General features: G+C 41.6%; 1 protein-coding gene across 3 annotated transcripts in view; it reads left to right on the top strand.

Annotated features, from left to right (window-relative positions):
* l3mbtl3 (L3MBTL histone methyl-lysine binding protein 3) overlaps window positions 1-26,621 on the top strand; it is a 152,857-nt gene that overhangs the window by 82,377 nt on the left and 43,859 nt on the right. The window contains exons 17-18 of one of the 3 annotated variants that reach the window (XM_072251537.1): window positions 8,612-8,779; window positions 14,494-14,628. The exons of 1 other annotated variant lie outside the window; for it this stretch is intronic. In XM_072251537.1, coding sequence (XP_072107638.1) covers window positions 8,612-8,779; window positions 14,494-14,628 — 303 coding nt within the window. The remainder of the gene's footprint in view (window positions 1-8,611; window positions 8,780-14,493; window positions 14,629-26,621) is intronic. One more of the 3 variants, XM_072251538.1, reaches the window with a different exon arrangement.

The following is a 26,621-nucleotide window of genomic DNA, read 5'->3' as shown; positions in this document are numbered from 1 at the left end:
CAAATCCCTTACAGACAGTGGCAAGAGTTGAACCCAGGTTCTGGTACTGTAAAGCGTTGTGCTAGCCACTATGCCTGTTAAAATAAAATCAACATCTCATTCTTCTAAACTGCAATTAGTACAGTCTCAACTGTTCAGAGTAAAAGCTTTGTAGACCATGATGGAGGCAACAGTCCAGGCATAAGACTACAGCTAAAGGTCTTCCCTCAGCTTTTCCCACCCTGGGCACCTAGTCATTGAGAAGAAGATATATTCAATAATGGAATGTTATCAATGGTGTTACCATTGAGGTGCTCAGTGAAGACGTACCTTTGCAGCTGTATGTTGCAAGTGTAAATTGTAATATGCTTCTTGGAGTTTGGAAGGCGAGCAGGCTATAATTAGCCTTGAAGTTGCCCAGCCAGGTATTCTGATGTCTTTAGACTGTTGCTTCAAATAATTAAAGAAGCAAGTAGCAAGCTACTACTTCCACCGCGACTGATTCAATTTTAACTGAGCACATTCACTTCACATGCATCAGTGGCTATTTAGGACTCTTTCTGAATTTTTCCTCCACTGTCTTCAGAGTTGCTGCGATATTAATCTTCAATATTATCACCTGAGGATAAAGTTCTCTATATCATGCACAGTGATACAAAGTATTTACTTCATTCAAATTGGATTTTGTTCTCTTTCCTCTGATTTTAAAATTGGGTACCATATTCATGATGGGCAGAATATATATTTTTACTGGTCTAAGGACTGAAGTAATACAGAACAGCATATCGAAGACAAACATCTCTTTGTATGTCTTCAAGGAATTAACGCATTCAAAACGATGAACAAATTTAAAGCTTTAGTTTTCTATGCACATAAGTAATACTTGATTAAATTGAATGCATCAGATCTGCAAATATTTTCAGGGGCATAATAATGTAAAGTTACCAGTCCAGGCTATAAATTTATATTTACATTTTTCTGTGGGGAATCTTGGTCTTTTTTTTAAATAAAGTGCAGATTATAAACACATTTGCGTTATCTATGGGATTTTTTACTTTGAAGCTGTATCAAAACTGTAGAAATGTTGCAGTTGTACAAGATGTTGATGAGGCCATATTTGGAATGTTATGTTCAGTTTTGGTCACCTCCCATAAGAAAGATGCTATTCAGCTGAAAAGTTGCTGCTAAGCTGGAGAGAATGCAGAGAAGATTTGAGAACGTTCTTCGGACTCAAGGGACAGAGATATAGCGAGAGATTGAACAGCCTAGGACTTTTCTCATTACAGTGTAGGAGAATAAGGGTGGTGGGGTGGAGTTGAGTCTCAACGAAAGGAGGTGTAAGGCGCTCCTTCCCTCCAGTAGCCCGTAGGTCACTCTTGGGCAAGGTGTAGCACCTGCTTAGCCCCCTGATCAGGGTCATGTGAAGCCATGGATGGAGGTGATGGATGGTCGTATGAGCAGCTGGTGCATATCAGGTGTCCTGGTTACACAACCACTGACACCAGGCAGACAGTCTCTGAAGAGTGTTGATGCGTCTTGTAAAGACACTGCCCAGAAGAAGGCAGTGGCAAACCACCCCTGTAGAAAAATTTGCCAAGAACGATCATAGTCAGGGAACCATGATCAGCCAAGTCATACGAGACATGGTGGTGGTGATATAGGAGAGTGGGGAGTGGGGTGGAGCATAAATCATGAGTGGTACACTTAGTCTTTTTCCATTGGTTGCAGAATCAAGAATTAGTGGGCACAGGTTGAAGGTGAGAGGGATATGAGGCAAATACGGGCAGATAGGGCCAACCTTGCTGGGAATTTTGGTCAACATGGACCTGTCAGGTTTTCTGTACTGCATGAGATATAGCGAGATATACCTATATGAGATATACCTATAACCACCTACAGTGTGGAACACATCTTAGAATAATTCTTTCAAAAAGTTTACTGTCTACCCTTAGTTTTACTTGCACATCTATTGAAAAGGAAAACAAATGTTAAAGGGGCAACGTAAATGATCAATTAAATTGCATGGTGATTAAAGCATTATCATCCCAAAGAAAAATATATAAAAACGCATGCACGTATACTAATTTAATTTTTGGAGCGCACTCATGATTTTGATTTAGTTTGGACTATTTACAGTAGGAAAATTAATATAGTTTTATAATTTGACTTTTTGGGAAAATAAAAAGGTAAATGGCAGTTCTCAAGTTGTGATGTGAAGCTGAGTTCTGTGGGCAACTGAGGGCAATTGGCAAATTCAAGAGGGTAGTAATATCAATCAAATGAAGATCCAGAACTTCAAAATTTTACTGGTAGGTGAGTAAAATAAAAATTAGATATTTTAAGCTACTTTTCCAAATAAATGGGATTCAAACTTCATCAGCAGTTACTAGGCTACGTACACAGTAGCCCCAGGGTTGCATTGTAATAAGGGAGCATGATTTAAGCAAGAAGAACTGGTTGGGAGAAAATGTAATTTGCCGTCAGCAGCCAGTTTCCTTTCAGGTTGTTCAGATATGTGTTGGTATATTAACATCTCCTAGTCTGAATATCTGTTACAATAGTGTTACAAATGGTGGTGCACATGATACCCTCTTCAGATGCCCAAGTTTAACAATAGTATTCCACTGGAATTTCACAAGGCTCCGCAGGAAATACAGGCTGTTGGATGGGCTAGACCAGGATAAGCACAAGTGAACCGTAGCATGGAAGGCAGCAGATGGTGCTGTTGTATCAGAGATGGCATTTGAGTCTTCTGCTTAGCCAGGAGCCTTGATTAGACAGGAGCATTGGAAGTTCATATCTTAACTATATCTCCAGATCATGCTGATTTTGCAAGAAGCACCAGAGGTGCTTCAGCAGGCAATTAAACAATCACTAAAATTAGTTTCGATAATGCTAGCCAGTTAATATTGACATTTATATCAATTCCAAGACCATTAAATCCAGACTTTTAACTCTTGGACTAATGAACTCTTATTTCTGAGGAGAACATTTATGCTTTATATTTTTGAAAAAACGATTCCGTAATCTACACAGCAGTCTGTTTGCTGTAACCCTACCCAGAGTTCCACTGTTCCTATTACTCTAAAGTGTAGTACATAGGACAGCTTAAGAAATATGGTTAAACTTAACTATGTGGGATCTTGTTACAGGTACTGTTTGCTCTGGTGCATAATTTTATGCTAAGATCTTTATTGCCATGGCAATAATTTAGTCAATCTTACACAATTATCTCCATTTATTTAATTATTTATTCATTTTTTGCCATACCATTCACTCACAACCAGCCACCTTTCCACCCCTAGCTCCCAGCGTATGACACAGTTTTTCAGGTTAAGTTGTGCCACTCTGCAAATCTGACTAAGTATCTCCTGCTTCAGTTGACACTTGTGCAGATGAACTATTTACTGGATGACTTTGTTACTGCAATACTCACTCAAGGGTATTATCAGGAGAAATTTAAGACACATTGATCCAGAACACGTCTGTTGTTGGTCAGTCAGAAGCGGATTTTTATAGCAGCTGCTTCACTGCAGCTGTGTAATTTTTAAGTGGTTTCCCTGAACAATTCCCAGCCCTGTGATTGCAAGCCTGATATGGGTAGATCATACCACCAAGGAACACAAACACACAGGCAAATTCTTTCTGCCCTTTCCTTCACCCTCCTCCCCAAAAAATACCAGAACCCCACCCCAAACTCCTACATTTATGACCTCACTGTTGCTGCTGCTGCCTGCACTTGTGCAGAACATGACTTTCCTGTCTTTGCCAGGCCGCTAACTTTCATGTGGACTCGTCAGATATTTTTTATTTCCCTCTGGAGACAAACTCTCTAGCAGTATCTACTAAAATTCCACTGACTCTTACAGTGAGCTCAACTGTATCTCCTCCCTCTCATCTTCTTTAAGGAAGCCATCCCTTTTTCTCAATTTCTCCACCTCCATCACAGCTGTACTCAAGGTGAGGCTCTCTGCTCTGCTGTGGAGTTTCTGACATGATGCCTTTTTTTCAGAAATGAGGCGTCTCTTCTGCTCTCCATTTTCTCCATTCCTTTACCACCTCCCCTTGCCGATAGAACAGAAATAGAGTTCCTTTGGACCTCTCCCTTCAACCCCATCAAACATATTCTCCTTTCTCTATTTCAATAAGATGTAGAAGCAGAACTAGGCCATTCAGCCCATCGAGTCTGTTCTGCCATTCCTCCATGGCTGATAATCCCTCTCAACCCCATTCTCCTGCCTTTTCCCTTTAACCTTTGGCACCCTAACTAATCAAGAACCTGTCAACCTCCACTTTGAATCTACCCAATGACTTTGCACCCACATTCGTCCATGGCACTGAATTCCACAGATCCACCACCTTCTGGCTAAAGAAAATTCCTTCTCATCTCTATTATAAACGACATCCTCTCAATCTGAGACTCTGCCCTCTAATCCTAGATTCTCATACTGTAGGAAACATCCACTCTATCTAGGCTTTTCAATATTCACTAGGTTTCAGTGACATCCCCCTCATTTCTCTAAAATCCAGTGAGTATAGGCCCAGAGCCATCAAATGTTCCTCGTACATTAACCTTTTCATTCCAAATGCAGTTTGACGAATGCCTTATAAAACCTCAACATTACACCTTTGCTCTGGTATTCTAGTCCCCTCAAAATGCCTGCCTTACTTTTGATTCGGCCTGCTAGTACACTTTCGGGGAATCCTGCGCGAGGACTCCAGTGTTCCTTTGCACTATTGATTTTTTTTCTTCCCACTTAGAAAATAATCTATACCTTTATTTCTTCTACCAAAGTGCATGCCATTCACTTCCCCTGCATTATATTCCATCTGCCACTTCTTTGTCCATTCTCCTAATCCAAGTCTTTCTGCAGAATCCCTTTTTCCATATAACATGAAGAGAAGTGGCCCTAATACCGATTACCACAGAATGCTGCTTATCACTGGCAGCCAACCAGAAAAGGCCACTCTTTACCTCCTGCCAGTCAGCCAATGCTCTAACCATGCTAGTATCTTCCCTGTAATACCATGGGTTCTTATCTTGTTAAGCAGCTTCATATGCAGCACCTTGTCAAAGGCCTTCTGAAAATCCGAGTAAGCAACATCAACTGACTACCGTTTGTCTATCTTGCCTGTTATTTCCTCAAAGTTCCAACAGATTTACCAGGCAAGTGTTGGGCACATGGCCAAGTGGTTAAGGCATTCGTCTAGTGATCTGAAGGTCGCTAGTTCAAGCCTCAGCTGTGGTAGCATGTTTGTGCCCTTGAGCAAGGCACTTAACCACACATTGCTCTAGTCTGTGCGAGGAGTGGCGCCCCACACAGACTTCCAATCTGTGTCTTGTAAGGCATGAAAATGCCCGATGCAGGCCTCTCATGGTCTGAGTCGATGTTCCCCCCTCCCCTTACCAGGCAAGATTTTCCCCTTAAGGAAATCATGTTTGCTTTGACCTATTTTATCATGTGTCTCCAAGAACCCTGAAACCTCATCCTTAATAAAGGACTCTAACATCTTCACAGCCACTAAGGTCAGGCTAACTGGCCTATAGTTTCCTTTCTTCTACCTCCCTCCCTTCTTGAAGAGTGGAATGAGATTTGCAGTTTTCCATTCCTCCGGAACCATTCCAGAATCTCGTGTTTCTGAAAAGATCATTACTAATGCCTCCTCAGTCTCTTCAGCCACCTCTTTCAGAACCCTGGGGTGTAGTCCATCTGGTCCAGGTGACTTATCTGCTTTTAACTTTCCTACTTTCAGACTTCTCGGCTTCCCGAGCACCTTCTCCTCAGGAATAGCAACAACACTCACTTCTGCCTCCAGACCCTCTCAAAATTGTGGCACACTGCTGGTGTCTTTCACAGTGGATACTGAAGCAAAATACTTATAAAGTGTGTCTGCTACTTCTTTGTCCCCCATTATTACCTTTCCAGCATCATTTTCCAGCAGTCTCTCGCTGCTTTTTTACTTTTTGTTTATCTGATAGGAACTTTTGGTATCTGCTTTTATATTAGTTTATAATTATATATTTTTTTCTCTTTGTGGCTCTGTCAGTTGCCTTCTGTCAGTTTTTAAAAGCATCTCAGTCCTCTCACTTCCCACTAATTTTTTCTATATTATATGCCCTGTCATTTGCTTTTATGTCGTTTTTGACTTCCCTTGTTAGCCATGGTTGCCTGATCCTACCTTTTAGAATAGTTCTTCTTTGGGATGTACTGATCCTGCACCTTCTAAATTAAGACCGTAAGATATATAAGGTATCGAGTCTGCTTCGCCATTTCATCATGGACGATCCATTTTCCTGCTCAGCCCCAATCTCCTGCACCCCCCCCCCACCGTTTCCCTGACATATCAAGAATCTATTTACCTCTGCTGTAAATATGCATAAAAGTGTGGCCTCCTTCATAGCCCCCTGTGGCAACGAATTCACCCACTCTCTAGCTAAAGAAATCCTTCCTCATCTCTATTCTAAAACGATGCCCCTCTATTCTGAGACTTTTGACCTTCGGTCCTTGACTCTCCCACCACAGGAAACATCCTCTCCACATTCACTCTATCAACAGTGAAGGCCTTTCAACATTTGATAAGTTTCAATGAGGTCACCCCTCATTCTTCTGAATTCTAGTGAATACAGGCCCAGAGCCATCAGACGCTCTTCATATGACAAGTCATTCAATCCTGGAATCATTTTTGTGAACCTCCTTTGAATCCTCTCCACTTTCAGCACTTCTTTTCTCAGATAAAGGGCCATACTCACCGTACTGCAAGTGAGGCCTCAACCATGCTTTATAAAGTCTTAACATTACAACCTTGAATTTATACTCCAGGCATCTTGAAATGAATGCTAACATTGCATTTGTCTCCTTTGCCACTGATTCAACCTGAAAATTAACCTTTAGGGAATTGTGCATGAGCGCTCCCAAGTCCCTTTGCACCTCAGATTTTTGAATTTTCTCTCCACTTAGAATTGCCTCCAGAAACTCCAGCCATTGCTGATCTATCGTCAACCCTGCTAGTGTCCCCTTCCAATCAACTTTGGCCAGCTCCTCTTTAAAGTCTCTGTAATGTCCTTTACTCCATTGTAATACTGATACGCCTGACCTTATCTTCTCCCTCTCAAATTGCAGGGTGAATTCTGTCATATTAGGATCACACCTCCTCAGTGTTCCTTAACCTTAAGCTCCCTCACCAAACCTGGTTCATTACGCAACAGCCAATCCAGAATTGCCTTTCCCCTAGTGGACTCAACCACAAGCTGCTCTTAAAAAAAGCTATCTCTTAGGCATTCTGCAAATTCTATCTCTTGGGATCCAGTACCAACCTGACTTTCTATATCTGCACATTGAAATCCTCCATGACTATCATAACATTGCACTTTTTGCACATTCTTTCTATCTACCATTGTAATTTATATCCCATATCCTGGCTACTGTTCAAAGGTCTATGTTTAATCCCAGCAGGATCTTTTTACCCTTGCAGTGTCTTAACTCTGTCCACAAGGATCTGCATCTTCTGATCCATTATCACCTCTTTTGTAGGATTTGTTTGCATTTTTTACCAACAGAGGCACTCCAGCCTCTGCCTACCTTGCTGTGCTTTTGATACAATGTGTATCCTTGGATGTTAAGCTCCAAACCATAATCTCCTTTCAGCCCTAACTCAGTGATGCCCACAGCATCATATCTGCCAGCCTCTAATTATGCTACGAGATCATCTACCATATTACGTATCCTGCGTGTATTCAAGTATAACACCTTCAGTCCTGCATTCATTATTCTTCTCGGATTTTTTTGCCCTCTGTTATACTTCAGTTCGTCCCACTGACTGCAACTTTGTCCTGTCAATCCTCACGGTCTCACTACACACTGCATCTACTGGTATAGCAACTGCCCCATCCTCAGCCCCGTCACTCCAGTTCCCATCCATCAACTCCAACCAGGTCCCATTACCAGTCACATCTTCCTCATTCCCCAACTTACTGCGTTTTTTTGGGGGGGGGGGAGAATATTCTCTGTGATTTCCCACTCATCCATTCCCACACACTCCATCTTGTTCTCTGGCACTTTTGCTTGCAAACACAGGAGGTGCAATACTTGTCCTTTCAGCTCACCAGCATATGGAGGCCTAAACAACCCTTCCTGAAGCATCTCCTCCAACCTTAGTGTTCATGATGTGTCTTCCTCTGCATCACAGAAAGCACCCCCTCCCCTCAGCTCCGTTGCAGAATGTGGACCTGAAACTTCGATGCATCCTTTTTGCTTTTGCTGATGCTAAATTCATTGAGTTCTTTGCTCCAGATTCCAGCATTTGCAAACTCTTGTTTCTCCGTGAATATTATTGCACTGATGGATTAACTGCCCATAGAGAATAGGTTAAAGATGTAGTTCCTGTACAGCCAGCAGTATTGAATTCAAGTGACACTGAAAAAAGAAATAAATTTAACCCCCGATTGTCAGAAGTGAAATAACCATGGCTCTAACTCATTGGATCACTGAATTGTATCTTTATAGAGATTTAAGTTGATTACAGTAAGAAATTTTGGGATTATTAAAGTTTGGCTTCTTTCTTTATCATTGCAAAGAGAGGAATTATGCTGTTCACTATTTATCCATCAGTAAGAAATGATTTTCCTTTATAGTGCATTAGGTTGCCCATACTCTGAGATCAACCTCAACAGAGAAAATGTGCTGCAGGATCGATTGAATGGAGAAATGCCAGTCTGTAGTCCTGGTATACAAAGGAACAAGAAGGTGGAAGCAGATGGAGTAGAAACGATCCCATGTTCATCTACCATCACATCTCAAGGGTCTGCGATTCTTTTTCATGTTGTTTTGTAGCTATATGTTTCATATTTGAAGCATTTCATTTCACTGAACCTTAGTTAATTGAATTCCTTTTCTCAGAGAATACTAAATCCGTTGGTATTTGAAGGCTCTGAATTATGTGATCTAGGATTGAAAATGGTTCACCTTCAAACAATGTTTACTTTGTGTTTTCATTTTTTTCATTTCTGGTTTATAGCTTTGTTTTGCTTAACATTTATTAATTCTGCTTCCTTTTTCCATTATCACTGTGTTTCAAGTTATTCTCGTTCATTGACGTTATCTTTCTCTCTGGAATTGTATTCTTGTTGGATCATTTTAATTTTCGCTTAAATTATGCAATTGGCTTATCATACCATTGCTTTGTGCTATTATTTATTTAAAATTCTTTGAATTAATTTCTTAGGCCTTAATTGAATCAGTTTTTGTGTGGCAAGTTTGAGTTTTGCTCCCTCATGATGTGGTTCACCCAGATGCGTATCCATACCTAGCCCAGCCTCTCATCCAACTACATAGCTACCCTATTTCTCCTCCCACATTGTGGTTTTGGCTACTTAATCTGAAATCTTTGTATTCCTGGAGAATACGTGCATTCTTTACAAAGGTTGGTAGTGTTGTAGATAGTGTAGAGGATTGTCGAAGATTGCAGAGAGACATTGATAGGATGCAGAAGTGGGCTGAGAAATGGCAGATGGATTTCAACCCGGAGAAGTGTGAGGTGGTACACTTTGGAAGGACAAACTCCAAGGCAGAATATAAAGTAAATGGCAGGATACTTGGTAGTGTGGAGGAGCAGAGGGCTCTGGGGGTACATGTCTACAGATCCCTGAAAGTTACCTCGCAGGAAGATAGGGTAGTTAAGAAAGCTTATGGGGTGTTAGCTTTCATAAGTCAAGGGATAGAGTTTAAGAGTCGTGAGGTAATGATGCAGCTCTACAAAACTTTGGTTAGGCCACACTTAGGAGTACTGTGTCCAGTTTTGGTCACCTCACTATAGGAAGGATGTGGAAGCATTGGAAAAGGTACAGAGGAGATTTACCAGGATGCTGCCTGGTTGAGAGAGTATGCATTATGATCAGAGATTAAGGGAGCTAGGGCTTTACTATTTGGAGAGGAGGAGGATGAGGGGAGACATGATAGAGGTATACAAGATATTAAGAGGAATAGATAGAGTGGACAGCCAGCGCCTCTTCCCCAGGGCACCACTGCTCAGTACAAGAGGACATGGCTTTAAGGTAAGGGGTGGGAAGTTCAAGGGGGATATTAGAGGAACATTTTTTACTCAGAGAGTGGTTGGTGCATGGAATGCACTGCCTGAGTCAGTGGTGGAGGCAGATACACTCGTGAAATTTAAGAGACTACTAGACAGGTATATGGAGGAATTTCAGGTGGGGGGTTATATGGGAGGCAGGGTTTAAGGGTCGACACAACATTGTGGACCAAAGGGCCTGTACTGTGCTGTACTATTCTATGTTCTATGTTTTACCTGCAGTTTATTTGACCAGATTGAACTGTGTTTCCATTTCACTGCATAGTGCAGATAGCCTTGCACAAAGCCTAACCTCCTTGCTCTAAGACTGGTGTTAGATGATTCTCTGAAATGGCACTTCAGATGAGGACATTGCCCAATAAATAGACCTTGAATAGGATGGGTGTACAGTGTATTCATTGTAGGTTAGAAGACATAAGAATTGATCTCGTTGAAACATATGTAAGGCTTTGAAAAGGACTTCACAGGATGGTTGCTTGGTGGATGTAATCTCTGGCTGGAAAGCTTCCAAAGGATGTGCAGAAAAAGAGGATCCTGGTTTTATATGTATACAAGTCCCTGAAAGTGGAAAGGCATTTTGTGAAGGTATCTAGTAAAGATTATAGCAGTTTGGGACACTTAAATAGAAGCCATGAAAGTACAAAGAAACATAGATACATAGAAAACCTACAGCACAATACAGGCCTTTCGGCCCACAAAGCTGTGCTGAACATGTCCTTACCTTAGAACTTCCTAGACTTACCCATAACCCTCTATTTTTCTAAGCTCCATGTATCCAACCACCCTATCATTTCCGCCTCCACCACCATCGCCAGCAGCCCATTCCACGCACTCACCACTTTCTGCGTTAATAAAAAAAAAACAACAAAAAAAAACAACTTGTGCTTGCCATTTCTGCCCTGGGGAAAAGCTGCTGACTATCCACACGATCAATGCCTCTCATTATCTTGTACACCTTTATCAGGTCACCTCTCATCCTCCGTCGCTGTAAGGAGAAAAGGCTGAGTTCACTCAACCTATTCTCATAAGGCATGCTCCCCAATCCAGGCAACATCCTTGTGAATCTCCTCTGCATCCTTTCTATGGTTTCCACATCCTTCCTGTAGTGAGGCGACCAGAACTGAGCACAGTACTCCATGTGGGGTCTGACCAGGATCCTATATAGCTGCAACATTACCCCTCAGCTCCTAAATTCAATCACACGATTGATGAAGGCCAATGCACCATATGCCTTCTTAACCACAGAGTCAACCTGTGCAGCAGCTTTGAGTGTCCTGTGGATTGGTTTGGATCATTTGTGTCACAACTGGAACATTACATCATAATTATTACATATATTTCATATGATGAAAAACTGGATCAACTAGGCTTATACTCGTTGGAATTTAGAAGATTGAGGGGGGATCTTATTGAAATGTATAAAATCCTAAAGGGATTGGACAGGCTAGATACAGGAAGATTGTTCCCGATGTTGGGGAAGTCCAGAACGAGGGGTCACAGTTTGAGGATAAAGGGGAAGCCTTTTAGGACCGAGATTAGGAAAAACTTCTTCACACAGAGAGTGGTGAATCTGTGGAATTCTCTGCCACAGGAAACAGTTGAGGCCAGTTCATTGGCTATATTTAAGAGGGAGTTAGATATGGCCCTTGTGGCTAAAGGGATCAGGGGGTATGGAGGGAAGGCTGGTACAGGGTTCTGAGTTGGATGATCAGCCATGATCATACTGAATGGTGGTGCAGGCTCGAAGGGCCGAATGGCCTACTCCTGCACCTATTTTCTATGTTTCTATAAATGTTGCTCCTCACACGTGGGGTGGAGACCCCAAAAAAGGTGCAGAATTCATTAACTTCCATGGTCCACAGTCCTTCTTCAGCCCTTTGCCACTTTCACCTATCCCTCCCAGCTGCTTCATCCCCCCCTCTCCCTGAACAACTTACCTTCTCCCTTCATCCGGTCTCCCCCATCACATACCACCTTGTACTCCCCCCCCCCCCCCCCCACCTTGTCCCCTTCCCTGGTCCCTGGTCTCTTCCCCGGTCTCTTCCCCCCCCCCAATCACTTACCAGTTTGTACCCCCCATGACCCACCTTCTCCCCTCACCTGGTCTCCCCTATCACTTGCCAGATTGTATCTTCCTTCCCTCACCTTCTTACCCTCCCTCCCTTTCCAGTCTTGGTGAAGGGCTTTGGCCCAAAACAATGACTGCTTGTTCCCCTCCAGAGACGCTGCCTGAATTGGCAGAATTTTGTGCATTCTCAATTTCCAGAGCCTGCAGAATCTCTTGTATTTATCAACAGGAGCTGGAATGGGTTTGAGAACTGAAGGATTTTAGTCATGTTCACAGAAGCAGCAAGAGTTGTTCTCCTTGGAGTAAAGAAAATTAGAAGATTGGGTTGAGCTGCATGATTAGCTTAATAGAGGGAAGCTGTTCTAGTAGAAGAACAAGGGTTTTGATCTGCACAACTGCCTCAACTTGCCTTCGCAGGGAAAAAAATAATGACTTACAAGGTTATGATCTGTAATGCACTGCCTGCGATGGTGGTAGCAATAATTAGTCAGTACCTTCAATAGCAAAGTGGAAAGGAATGAGAGAGAATTATTGTCATGCAACAGCAGGGAAATAAGACTGACGAGATTGCTTTTCTATTTGCTGGATAGACTGAGTACATGTCTGTGCTCTAACGATTCTGTCAAGAGTCTGAAATTAGACAAGTGGTATCTTTAAAAACGGAGATAAAAAGAAATATTTTAGAGTGTTGTAGCTCATTGGAATTTTTTTTTACCTTGGTAAGATCTGATCGTGTATTTAGGGAATGAAAGAACATGGAGATCGTTCATCGAAGTATACTTACCGGCAGAGAACGCTGAACCTGAGATAGTCTACTGCTTCTCCTATTCCAAGGTGTTTACTGCTCTGGTTTTGTGAGTTCTGAGGTGGTTAATGAAGGCAGTGTGGGAACCACATACTCTTCTACCAGTACTTGAAGGCGCAAGCCAGTGGGTAGTTTGTATGATGGGGCCCGGCCCCCCGCTTATGTAAGGCTTCCATGTGCTCCCGATACCTGGTTTCAAGTTCCTCAGTGCCATCTGTTCTTCATATTGTGTGGTCTTGGCCCAGATTCTCCCAGGAGTTGTAGTTTCCACAGGAGCACTGACTAGGTTGATTTTTACAAAAGGACACTGGAAAAATCAAATGCATTTTTGAGTCAACATTGTTGCCTTCCTCGTGCAATAACTATCAAGGCTTCATTACCTATGCCTTCCAAAAAAAAAGTAGAAAGGAATGTGAATTTAATAGGAAGTCATGTTTGATTAACCTTTGAATTAATGGCGAGGGTTGAAGAGCACAGTGTGGCTGAAGTCGTGTCCTTAGACTTTAAGGAGCAATTTGATAATCTGCAATTTGTTAGCCCTCATTTAAAGTCATGGAACTAGGGTACAAGGAAACCATGCTTGCGAAACGAGAGGGAGAGAGACTGCTGTGCGGTATATGGTGTTATTTCCCAGCGATGAGAATTATGACCCCTGCTCATTTCGAGACAATGTTATCGATCTAGCATTTCTAAGTTTGCACTTTGTATAAAACAACAGGCTGACAGCAAAGGCCTTGGGAGGAGAAAAGACAGCCTGGTGAAATGAACAGATATATTGCAGAGGAAACTGAATGTAAGAAAGTATAAGCTGGTGTGGTGAAGCAGGAAGGAAGTAGGAGACAATGTGAAGTAAGTGGTACAGATTTAAAACACGGCTGAGCAGGCAGAAACAACATGACCTAGAGGTGTATGCACTCAAACATTTGAAGGTAGAGGACAAATTGAGTAGGTTTTTACAAATGCTAACTGGACACTTGCCATTATTATTAGTGGAACATTTTTTTGAAGTTGAATAAGTATACCATATCATAATTAAGCATAATAAGGCAAAATGCTCATATATTTTCACTTGCAGCTTCTTAATTTCAGTTGATTTGATGAAGCAGTTCATTGGCTAAAACAAATGACCTTTCACCAATGCTTAGAGACAATGAAGCATATGCTATTAGAATGAGGATCTCATATTTTAGCAATAATGTAAAATGGGGCATCTGGTAACCTTAATGAAGTTGCTGTTTAACCTGCCTCCACAGTACAAAAAGATTTTGACACAAATTAACATTCACTCCAAGAATCTTTATGTGAACAATGGAGAAAAAAGCTTAATTGGTACTTTGAGGGTTGTTTCTCTGAAGATACTGACAAAAATGAATTGTTAGATTTGAGGGCAAATGTATTTCTCATTGAATTGTAGGCAGAAGACTCCATCTGCTGCCTACCTGAATGAGAAAATATCAATCTGCAATACTAACTTCAATTTCTTTAGTACAATAATTACCTAAAAAAAAATTGTTGGAATAGTTCAAATTTAAATACAATAATGTTTGGTCTACAGAAAATGCTCAAAGGACAATTGGCTGGCAGAAGTAGCTGTTCAAGCAAAAAGGAATGCTGAGGATTCTGTCTCTGATGAAGAATCGCCCTGCAAAAAATCCCTTTTGTTTTCTAGCAAAGGAAGAAAATATCCCAGGTCAGCATTCCACACAAATGTAAACTGTAATATATTGTCTACAAAATGTCTAATCTTCTAGTTAATTACAGTGTTATTACTGCATAGAGAAATTGGTATAATTTGTTAATTATTTTGTATTCTCCACTATATCATTCATGCATGCATGGACTCCCCTAGAGATTCATCCCCTTACCGTAGCTCTAGCAGCAGTGAAGGATTGTTATCCTTATCTGAGGGCAATGGAAAAAAAATACATTTGGAGTATTGTGAAGAGTTTTGAACCCCATATAGATAGATAGATTCAACTTTATTGTCATTGTGCTGAGTACAGATACAAAGCCAATGAAATGCATTTAGCATCTGACCAGGAATGCAACAAATAGTGTTATTTACGAAATAACTGTGAATAAAAAAGTGCTACAGCACACAAATATAAAAGTACTGAGACAGTACAATACGGATGCAATACTGCTTAGCGCTGTGATGTGAGGTTCAGCAGTGTCACAGCCTCAAGGAAGAAGCTCTTCCAGTGCCTGCTGGTGCGGGAGTGGAGGCTCCTGTAGCACCTACCGGATGGGAGGAGAGTAAAAAGTCCATGGTTAGGGTGAGATGCATCCCTGATAATGCTTTTCGCCCTACCCAGGCAGCGCTTATGGTAGATGTTCTCAATGGTGGGCAGTTGGGTGCCGATAATCCGCTGGGCAGTTTTCACCACACGCTGGAGTGCTTTGGGGTCCGATATGGGACATATCTAAGAAAGGATGTCCTAACGTTGGGGAAGGTCCAGAGGTCGTTTATGAGAATGATCCCAGAAATGAAAGGATTAGTGCATAAGGAGTATTCGCTGGCTCTGGGCCTGTACTCACTGGAGTTTAGAAGAATGAGGAGGTTCTCTTTGAAACTTTCCAAATACTGAAAGGCCTAGATAGAGTGGATGTGGAGTGAATGTTGCCTATAGAGGGGAGTCTAGGATCAGAGGGTGCAGCCTCACAATACAAGGACATCCTTTTAGAACAGATGAGGAGGTATTTCTTTAGCCAGAGGATGGCGAATCTGTGGAATGCATCGCCACAGATGGCTGTGGAGACCAAGTCACCGAGTATATTTAAAGAAGAGGTTGGTAGGTTCTTGATTAGTAAGGGCATTAAAGGTTACGGGGAGAAGGCAGGAGAATGCCGTTCAGTGGGAAAATAAATCAGCCATGATCAAATGATAGAGCAGACTTGATGGGCTGAATGGCCTAAATCTGCTCTGCTGTCTTGTGATCTGAAAAGCAAAGCACCAATTACAGATTTAGAATTTTAGGTGACTGAACAGTGTTACAATGAGGGCAATAATCCAAAAATGTGGAGTATTGCTCAGTTTATAAAGTAGAAGGCAGGGCAAATCCAATCCAGTTAATATTGTGTGAATCACTTGACCATTATCAGATTGATGGGAAGATACCATCAATGCTTCTACCATGTGGTCTTCTCTCAACAATGCCCATTTTGGGTTTTGGCAGGATTTTGTGCTCCAGACCCCGTCACAGATGAATTCCAGCGGTGTCTTGGCACCACTGGCAAGACCAGCATTTATTTACCACACTTGGTCAAATGTTCAAAGTAGCATTTGACCAAGTGTGGTAAATAAATACTCATCTTGCCAGTGGTGCCAACCTGCTGAAAGTGAATTTAAAAATAAGTTGTAAGTTTGTTACTAAAATGTGCAGCACACTTCTATATCACCTACCGTCCCTTCCACAAAATTCAGTGGTGATTTTGTTGTATTTTCTGAGTCTATTGGTACTCCAGAAATTGTGCTTAATGATCCAGATTATAAAGAGTACAAGATTTTGATCTTCTTTAGTGAGCTAGATACTGCTGGACATGACCTGGCTTGTAGATCCTCCTCTGCACTAGCCCAGTAGCCAGATTTGCCTTTTGTGGCTTTCAGGGACACAACACCATGACCCTATGACCTTGCCCACAGACTGCCCTGACAGTGAATGATTTGTCACTGTTCCTTGTCTCTGATAATTTAGAAAATTATTTTTTAAGCCATGAATTTGGTTGACTTAAGAGTATGAACCTATAGCAAAATAAAGGCATTCAGACTAACAATTTCAATGAGGGTTATTGACCCCATTCGGATGAATGAAACTGAGCTACCTGTGCCAACCAGGGGGTTAAATGCAAGTGTATTTACTCCTTCAGCCATGCAACATATAGAGCAATCTCAGTGGTGAGATCAAAAGTTAGAGTAGTGAATCTAACTTACGGCATGTTCCCATCTCCATAGTCCCGTATGGGAGGTTAGTTAGGAAAATTCAGTGACTAGGTATACATGGAGAGGTGGTAAATTGGATTAGACATTGGCTCAATGGAAGAAGCCAAACAGTGGTAGTAGAGAATTGCTTCTCAGAGTGGAGGCCTGTGACTAGTGGTGTGCCTCAGGGATCAGTGCTGGATCCATTGTTATTTGTCATCTATATCAATGATCTGGATGATAATGTGGTAAATTGGATCAGCAAATTTGCTGATGATATAAAGATTGGAGGTGTAGTGGACAGTGAGGAAGGTTTTCAAAACTTGCAGAGGGTCTTGGACCAGCTGGAAAAATGGGCTGAAAAATGGCAAATGGAGTTTAATACAGACAAGTGTGAGGTATTGCACTTTGGAAGGACAAACCAAGGTAGAACATATAGGGTAAATGGTAAGGCACTGAGGAGTGCAGTAGAACAGAGGGAAAAGTGGCATCACAGGTAGATAGGGTCGTAAAGAGAGCTTTTGGTACATTGGCCTTTATTAATCAAAGTATTGAGTATAAGAGTTGGAATGTTATGATGAGGTTGTATAAGGCATTGGTGAGGCCGAATCTGGAGTATTGTGTTCAGTTTTGGTCACCAAATTACAGGAAGGATATAAATAAGGTTGAAAGAGTGCAGAGAAGGTTTACAAGGATGTTGCCGGGACTTGAGAAACTCAGTTACAGAGAAAGGTTGAATAGGTTAGGACTTTATTCCCTGGAGCGTAGAAGAATGAGGGGAGATTTGATAGAGGTAGATAAAATTATGATGGGTATAGATAGAGTGAGTGCAAGCAGGCTTTTTCCACTGAGGCAAGGGGAGAAAAATACCAGAGGACATGGGTTTAGGGTGGGGGGGGGGGAAGTTTAAAGGGAACATTAGGGGTGGCTTCTTCACACAGAGCGTGGTGGGAGTATGGAATGAGCTGCCAGACGAGGTGGTAAATGTGGGTTCTTTTTTAACATTTAAGAATAAATTGGACAGATACATGGATGGGAGGTGTATGGAGGGATATGGTCCATGTGCAGGTCAGTGGGACTAGGCAGAAAATGGTTCGGCACAGCCAAAGGCCTGATTCTGTGCTGTAGTTTTTCTGTGGTTTCTATGGTTTCTGGTGCACTGCACAGGAGTGAGAGTGGAGTGCACTGAAGCTAGCCAGCCATTTCAGTAGAGAAATGTCAGTGGGCTGTGTAGTTGTTCTGGCCTTTATTTTAAATTCAGTGAAGATTCAATATTATAAGTAAAATACATCACCATATCTATCACATATTCTATAGAATTCAAAACAAATTTATTGGAACATAGATGCTTTACTAGTTGGGTGGGGGAGGGAATGGGTAAATGGAGAAGAGGGGTTGCACTTGATCTTAAATATGCTTCTGTGCTATCAACTAAAGGGTTCAATTTTTCAAAAAGAATTAACAGTTCAATATGCCAACTGGTTCATTAAAAGGCTTGAATGTTATGTCTATAAATGTATATATCATTATTCAAGTAGAACTATATGTCTAAGATACTTTGATTTTGTTGGAATGGTTGCCATATGATTTTGCACTACTTTGCAGTGTTTGATGAATAGATTTACTGCTGAAAATAAAATTTACCATAACTTCCAGACAGCTGCAGCGCCTCAGAAATATCTTTAAAAGAATTGTAGAAAATGTGTTGGCTGTACTTGATGTTATGTAGATTTAATTAATAAAATAATGCTCTCACTTTCACAAGGAATATTTTAAACTCTTGATGTTTAGCCATGCCATATAATGTGCAAATTGACCTGTGAGTTATGAGTTAGTCTGGCAACTACTTTACTGCATGAAAAATTTGTCAAAGTAACTGACTTACATTCTACTTTAAACTGTAACATTCATTATACTCAGAATCCTTTAGAGAGATGTATACAAGTGCTTAGTCCTTTGAATAATTTGCGGTGAAAGCTGATGAAGATCAGCATTGAAATAGATAGGGATTTCCTTGCCAGTTTAATTCCCGAGCTAGAAATTTGGTCATGGGTTGTATTTTATTTTTGTTATTGAAGGATGGAATGTTAAAATAAAATAGATACGTAAAAGTAATCTGGTTCTTTTCAGAATGCATGCAAATTTCAAACAGTTATTTGTACATAATGCATCTAAGTAGAGTGGCACTGTAGCACAGCGATTAGCACAATGCTATACAGTACAGGTGATCCAGGTTCGATTCCTGCCACTGCCTGCAAGGAGTTTAAACATTCTCCCTATAACCACGTGGCTTTCCTCCGGGTGCTCCAGTTTCTTCGCACAGTCCAAAAACATAACAGTTGGTAGGTTAATTTGTCATTATAAATTTTTCCATGATTTAGCTGGGATTAAATGGGGATTGCCGGATGGTGTGGCTCAAAGGGCCTATTCCGGGCTGTAAATGAACAAATATGAAGCAAAGAGTGTAATGTAGTGATGTTAATCCATGTGCAGTGCACAGTTTCATCATGGCTGATCCAATTTTCCTCTCAACCCCAATCTCCTATCTTCTCCACATATCCCTTTATGCCCTGACAAATCAAGAATATATCAACCTCTGCCTTAAATATACATATAGCCTTAGCCTTCACAGCTGCCCGTGGCAAAGAATTCCTGAGATTCGCCATTCCCTGGCTAAAAAAAAATCCTCCTTATCTCCATTCTAAAAGGAGCCCCTCTAATCTGAGGCTGTGTCCTCTGGTTTTAGATTCTCCATAGGAAGCATCTTCTCCACATCCATTCTATCAAGGCCTTTCACCAATTAGGTTTCAATAAGGTCACCCCTCATTCTTCTGAATTGTAGTAAATACAGGCCCAGAGCCATCAAACGCTTTTCATATGACAAGCCATTTAATCCTGGCACAAACATGAGAAAATCTGCAGAGGCTGGAAATCCAAGCAACACACACAAAATGCTGGAAGAACTCAGCAGGCCAGGCAGCATCAATGGGAAAGAACGAGACCCCTCGGGAGGACTGGAGAATAAAAGCTGAGGAATAGATTTAAAAGGTGGAGGAGGGGAGAGAGAAACACCAGATGATAGGTGAAACCGAAGGGGGAGGGATGAAGTAAAGAGCTGGGAAGCTGATTGATGGAAGAGATACAGGGCTGGAGAAGGGGGAGTCTGAGAGGAGAGGACAGAAGGCCATAGAAGAAAGAAAAGGGGAGAGGAGCACGAGAGGGAGGCAGTGGACACTCAAGGAGATAAGGTGAGAGAGGGTAAAGGGGATGGGGAATGGTGAAGGAGAGGGGGGCAGGGGGCATTATTGGAAGTTCGAGAAATCGATGTTCATGCCATCAGGTTGGAGGCTACCCAAAAGGAATATAAGGTGTTGTCCTGCCAACCTAAGTGTGGCCTCATCATGACATTCCGGAATGTGAATGGGAAGTGGAATTAAAACGGGTGGCTACTGGGAGATCCCGGTTTTTCTGGCAGATGGAGCGTAGGCGCTCAGCAAAGCAGTCTCCCAATCTACATTGGGTCTCACCAATGTATAGGAGGCCACACTGGGAACACCAAACACGGTATATGACTCCAAAAGACTCATAGGTGAGGTGTCACCTCACCTGGAAGGATTGCTTAGGGCCCTGAATGGTAGTGAGGGAGCAGGCGCAGGTGTAGCACTTGTTCCGCTTGCAAGGATAACTGCCAGGAGGGAGATCAGTGGGGAGGGACAAATGGATAAGGGAGTCACGTAGGGAGCAATCCCTGCAGAAAGCAGAAAGTGGGGGCAGGAAAAGATGTACTTGGTGGTGGGATCCCGTTAGAGATGGTGGAAGCTGCGGAGAATTATATGCTGGACACGAGGATGGTGGGGTGTTAGGTGAGGTCAAGGGGAACCCTGTACCTGGTAGGGTGGTGGTAAGATGGGGTGAGGGCAGACGTATATGAAATAGAAGAGATGTGGCTGAGGACAGTGTTGATGGTGGTGGAAGGGAACCCTCTCCCTTTGAAGAAAGAGGACATCTCCTTCCTTTTGGAATGAAAATCCTTTCTTCTTTTCAAGTCTTTTTATTGTATATATAGGAAAAATAACATGAGTACATCGAAGTAACAACACTTACAATGTCTCAAAAAAACCCATCATCTTAAAGATTGAAAACAAAATTTTGTGATAACAAAAAAAACCTACTAAGCAGAAAAGTGAGGGGGAAAAAAAGAGAACCCATTAGGTGTACAACCCCGGAGCCATGCGTCATACAAAAAGCTTCTAAAAATAAACATCAAACCACCAGCTAGAAAAAAAATACTAAAAAACTTAGTTAGATCGTGGAAAAATTATATCAATTAACTCAAATGATAATAACGAGCAAATGAGCCCCATCTTTTCTCAAAATCAAATAAAGGTTCAAAGGTTCGACTTCTAATTTTCTCCAAACTAAGACATAGCATCACTTGAGAGAACCATTGTGACAAAGTGGGAGCTGATGTATCCTTCCACTTCAACAGAATGGCCCTCCTAGCTATCAATGTAACAAATACCATGAATATTTTGAGAAACTATTCCAAAAAGCACAGTTAATTTATTAGGTTGTAAATTAATTTTAAGTGCTTTAGAAATTGTTGAGAAAACCGACTTCCAGAACTGTTCCAATATAGAACAAGACCAAAACATATGTGCCAGTGTAGCTGTCTCAGTTTTACATCTATCAGAATGACTATCAACATTAGGAAAGATTTTAGTGGAATGAAAATCCTCATCTTGAGAGCAGATGCAGTGGGTCAGAGCAATTGAGAGAAGGGGATGTCATTTTTATATGTAACAAGGTGGGAGGAGGTTTAGTCTAGGTAGCCATGAGAGTCTGTGGGTTTGTAATAGACATCAGTAGATAAGCTGGCTCCAAAGATGGAGAGACAGAGTGATCTGGAAAGGGGAGGGAGGTGTCAGATATGGACCAAGTAAATTTGAGGGCAGGGTGGAAGTTGGAGGCAAAGTGGATGAAGTCGACGAGTTCAGCGTGGGTGCAGGAAGCAGCACCAATGCAGTCATCGATGTAGGATAGGAAAAATGCAGATGGTGACCAGAGGCTTGGAACATGGTTCCACGTAGCCAACAAATAGGCAGGCATAGCTGGGACCCATGTGAGTGCCCATGGCTACACCTTTTGTTTGAAGGAAGTGGGAGGACCCAAAGGAGAAATTATTTAGAGTGAAGACAAGTTCCGCGAGGTGGAGGAGAGTGGTGGTGGACGGGAGCTGGTCGGGTCTGGTGTCCAGAAAGGAACGGAGAGGCTTGAGGCCTTCCTCGTTGGGGATGGAGGTGTATAGGGACTGGACATCCATAAGTAAAATAAGATGATGGGGGCCAGGGAATCTGAAATCATTGAAAAGATCCAGAGTGTGTGAGGTGTCTTGGATGTAGGTAGGAAAGGACTAAATCAGAGGGGATTAAACAGAGTCAAGGGATGCAGATTTGAGTTCCGTAGGGTAAGAACAAGCTGAAACAATGGGTCTACCTGGACAAGCGGGTTTGTGGATCTTGGGTAGGAGAGAAATGAAAGGTTCAGGGTACAGGAACTAGGAGGTTGGTGGCGGTGGATTGGGAGATCCCTGGAGTCAATAAAGTTGGTGATGGTGTGGGAGACAATGGCCTGATGTTCCTTAGTGGGGTCCCGTTCGAGGGGTAAGTAAGGGCAGGTGTCTGAGAGTTGGTGCTGGGCCACAGCAAGGTAGAGGTCTATACGCCAGACTACTATAGTACCTCCCTTATCTGCGGGTTTGATGGTGAGCTTAGGACTGGAGTGGGAAGGAGGACGTTCAGAAGTGGTGAGGGTGGAATTAGAGAGAGGAGTATTGAAGTCCAGACAGTTGATGTCCCATTGGCAATTGGTAATGAAAAGGTCCAGAGCAAGCAGAAGACCAGGGCGGTGTGTCCAGGAATGCTGGAATCATTTTCATGAACCTCCTTTGAACAATCTCTAGTTTCAGCATATCCTTTCTAAGTTAGGGGGCCCAAACCTGCTCAGAATACTCCAAGTGAGGCCTCACTAGTGCTTTATAAAGTCTTAATACTACGTTCTTGCTTATATAAAAACATAGAAAACCTACAGCACAATACAGGCTGTTTGGCCCACAAAGCTGTGCCGAACATGTCCTTACCTTAGACATTACCTAGAGTTACTGATAGCCCTCTATTTTCTAAGCTTCATGTATCTATCCAGGAGTCTCTTAAAAGACCCTATCGTATCTGCCTCCACCACCGTTGCTGACAGCTTGTTCCACGCACTCACCACCACCACTTGTATTCTAGTCCTCTTGAAATGAAAGCTAACATTGCATTTGCCTTCCTCATCACAGACTCAACATGAAAATTAACTTTTAGGGAATCCTGCATAAGGCTTCAGAAGTACTTCTGCACCTCAGTTTTTAGCATTTTCTCTCCATTTATATAATAGTCAACCATTTAATTTCTTCTACCATACACTTCCTGACACTGTATACCAGCTGCCATTTCTTTGCTCATTCTCCTAATCTGTTTTAGCCTCTCTACGTCCTCAAAACTACCTGCTCCTCCACCTGTCTTCATATCGTCTGCAAACCTTGCAACAAAGACATCAATTCCATCATCCAAATCATTTATATATAACATAAAAATAATTGGTCCCAACACAGACCCCTGTGGATCACCATGAGTCACCAGCAGCCAACCAGGAATGGCTCCCCTTATTCCCACTCTTTGCCTCCAGCCAATTAGCTACTACTTTATCCATGCTAGAATCTTCTCCTATAATACCACAGGCTCTTAACTTGTTAAGCAACCACATGTGTGGCACCTTGTCAAAGGCCTTCTGAAAATGATAGATCAACTTTTATTTTGTGCCATATGACTCCTCGAAGTACAAAGCAAATTGCAGACTGTGTATTCTTTATCTTTTACTTGGGAACAATACTGTAAGTGATAGTGCTGTTTCAATTGGATGTTATTCATGTGATTTGGGATACCATTTTGAAAAGATAATGCAAGTACATCTTCAGAAGGCTTGGGGAGGAAAAATTGGCCGACAGATGTATTTGGATTGTTTAAACATGTAACATTAATTTATGTTACATCTTTGAAAACCATTCTTCTATAAGATGGCTGAAAAGTTCACCCAACCTTTTTCTTCTAAATCATGGCCACAACAAGCTTGTACAATATTGGAGGACAGCATCTAGTTTGGTAGCATGGAAGAGACAAAATCAAAGTACTTGCTTAGAAAACACTCATGGATCTTACCAGTAAATTGCATAGAAATAAAATTTTCATCATTTTTTCCCCCCTATCTGCTCATTGATTAACTTGTTATCATGGGGATAAAATAACCGTTAGGAGAAGCATCAGAAAATGTTGTAGGGGATTTAAAAAAGCACCTGATGTAAAAATATAGTATGAATGCTTAGAATAAAATGACTAGACCAATAATTTAAGAACACTGATAATTTTATCATTGTTCAGTACTGTATCCCACTATAGACGTCTTGGGTATCAACACTGAACAGAAAATTTTCTGAACCAGCCACATAACGGGCAGATATAGGACCATGTCAGAAATTGAGAATTCTGTGGTGTCGTTCACTTCCCAGTGGGGCCCAAAACATGCAAGCCTTGTTGTTCTAGGGACCTGGGTTCAGATTTGACCTTGAGGGCTGTCTGTGCAAACTTTGCATGTTCTTCCTGTGGCTTTAGATTTCCTTTTAAATGACTCCTTACTGTGAGTTAATGGCCACAAAGGCATCAAAATAGCATGTGAAAGGGAGAATAGTTGCAGGGGCAAAGGGAGATGAAGAGAGAGGTAATGGGACATTTGATTGTTCAGCTGGGACTGACTGGCGTGAACCCAGTGGGCCAAATGGCTTCCTGTTGTTTGAAAGTCGAGAGTGGAGTGGAATATTCTTCTCCCTTGTCTGGATCTGTGCAGCTTCAACAACTTCCAAGAAGCTTGGCACCATCCAAGTGGTTTTGGATAGCTGTCACCTGTTGATCGCTATACAGAACCATCATCCTAACATTATTTATCCCTTCATCATTACCATACAGTGGTAGCAGAGTGTAATGTCTGTGAAATATGCTGCATTACTCAGAACTATTCAGACAGCACTGTCCAAACTCATGACCTCTGCCTCCACGAGGGGTAAGGGCAACAGGTACTTGGGAGCAATGTTCCCTCTAATTTTCAGTAGTCAGTGTGCCCAAAAATCTTAGGTTGTGCAATTTTTTTTCCTGTGACAAAAGTATGTGCACACTGAATGCACACATAGCACAGTTTATGTAGGTTTACAAAATATTTGACATAAAACTGCACAGAATAACAGCAAAATAACATACATATTTAAGTCACTGAGTTATTTTTTTCTCTCTCCTGTCTTTGGCATTTACCCATTCTTTGTAAACTCTGTATAGACTAATAGAACTTCCATCCAATTGATAGCTTTTGATTCTCATTAACATATCCAAATGACATTCACCTAAACGGTTTCTCAGCTTGTTTTTGAGTTGATTCTTTAGGCTATAACCTCACTCACAGTCTGCACTAGACGCAAAAAAAGGATCCCCCAATGTCCATCAACTGTGCAAGGTCGCAGAACTGTTCATTTTGAAGTACAAATGCCACCATTTGAGCAAAGTTTGAAATCAGTTTAGATTTAATTTTTTCTTGCATGGAAAATTTGAAATCATTCAACTGTCTATTACAGTATTTTCAGCTAGAAAATCATGATATTTTACACATAAGGCATTAACTTGCTCATTGCCAAATGTGAAGTCACAATCTGCAATTGCAGAGAAATCAAAAGCTGACCATTCTTGTACCTCAACTTTGATCTTCTCTGGGTTTGATCGCTTTCGCTCTCGCTCATCTGAACTCAACCATAACATGCTTAGCACTTCTGTAATGGGTAACGATGTGTTCTGTTGCCTGAGCTTTTGCACACCGTCCAGATGCAATTTACTTGCCAAATGACGCTTCTAAAAGTCAAGTTTCCAAATATCATCCCACTTCTTTCCACTAGCAAATTCTCCAGCAACTTTCGCATCACGACAATGCAAACAGGTAACTCCAGTTTCCGAATCATACATAAATATTTCTCGTAGCTGAATGTTCATGACCTCATGAGTTTTCGATGTAGCAGTTCCTACTATTTTGTTAAGCCATTCAACTTTAAACATATTTGCATTTCTTTGATGCTTCACGTTCTTCGCTTCTTTTGAATTCGACATAGTGAATCAATACTTTTTTCAATAAAAACTTACTAAGCTATCTACAGGATTTGAAACAGATCTTTGTAAACTTTGTGATATGAACACTGTCCGCCAAACATGGCTGCTGCTTGATGCAGCTGTACAAACCGGAACAGGAAAGGTGAGCTGATGTAAATTAGTGACGAGCATTGTGGTATTTGAAAAACTGACTAACTAGTTAACAGCAACAGTTAGCTAAATGATTATTTTCAATAAGTATAATTATTAATTACTATATTATTTTGGGTAACTAACCTTTTATGCGCACATTAATTTCCTTTGTGCACTGGTTGAAAAACGTGTGTGTGCACGTACACGTGCACAGCTTAGAGGGAACTGTGCTTGGGAGCATCACCACTTGTATGTTGCACCCCAGCCTGATATGCAAATATATGGCTGTTCCTTCCTGGAACACTCTTCACAATAGTACTATGGGTATAGGGCTGCAGCGGTTTGAGAGGTCAATTCACCATCAGCTCCTGACTGGATAGACAATAAACTAATAAT

The sequence above is a fragment of the Mobula birostris genome, chromosome 2, assembly GCF_030028105.1.
Source record: "Mobula birostris isolate sMobBir1 chromosome 2, sMobBir1.hap1, whole genome shotgun sequence".
In the NCBI taxonomy this organism is placed as follows: Eukaryota; Metazoa; Chordata; class Chondrichthyes; order Myliobatiformes; family Myliobatidae; genus Mobula; species Mobula birostris.
The sequence above is the reverse complement of the archived record's forward strand: the minus strand, read 5'-3'. Positions and strand labels throughout refer to the sequence as shown.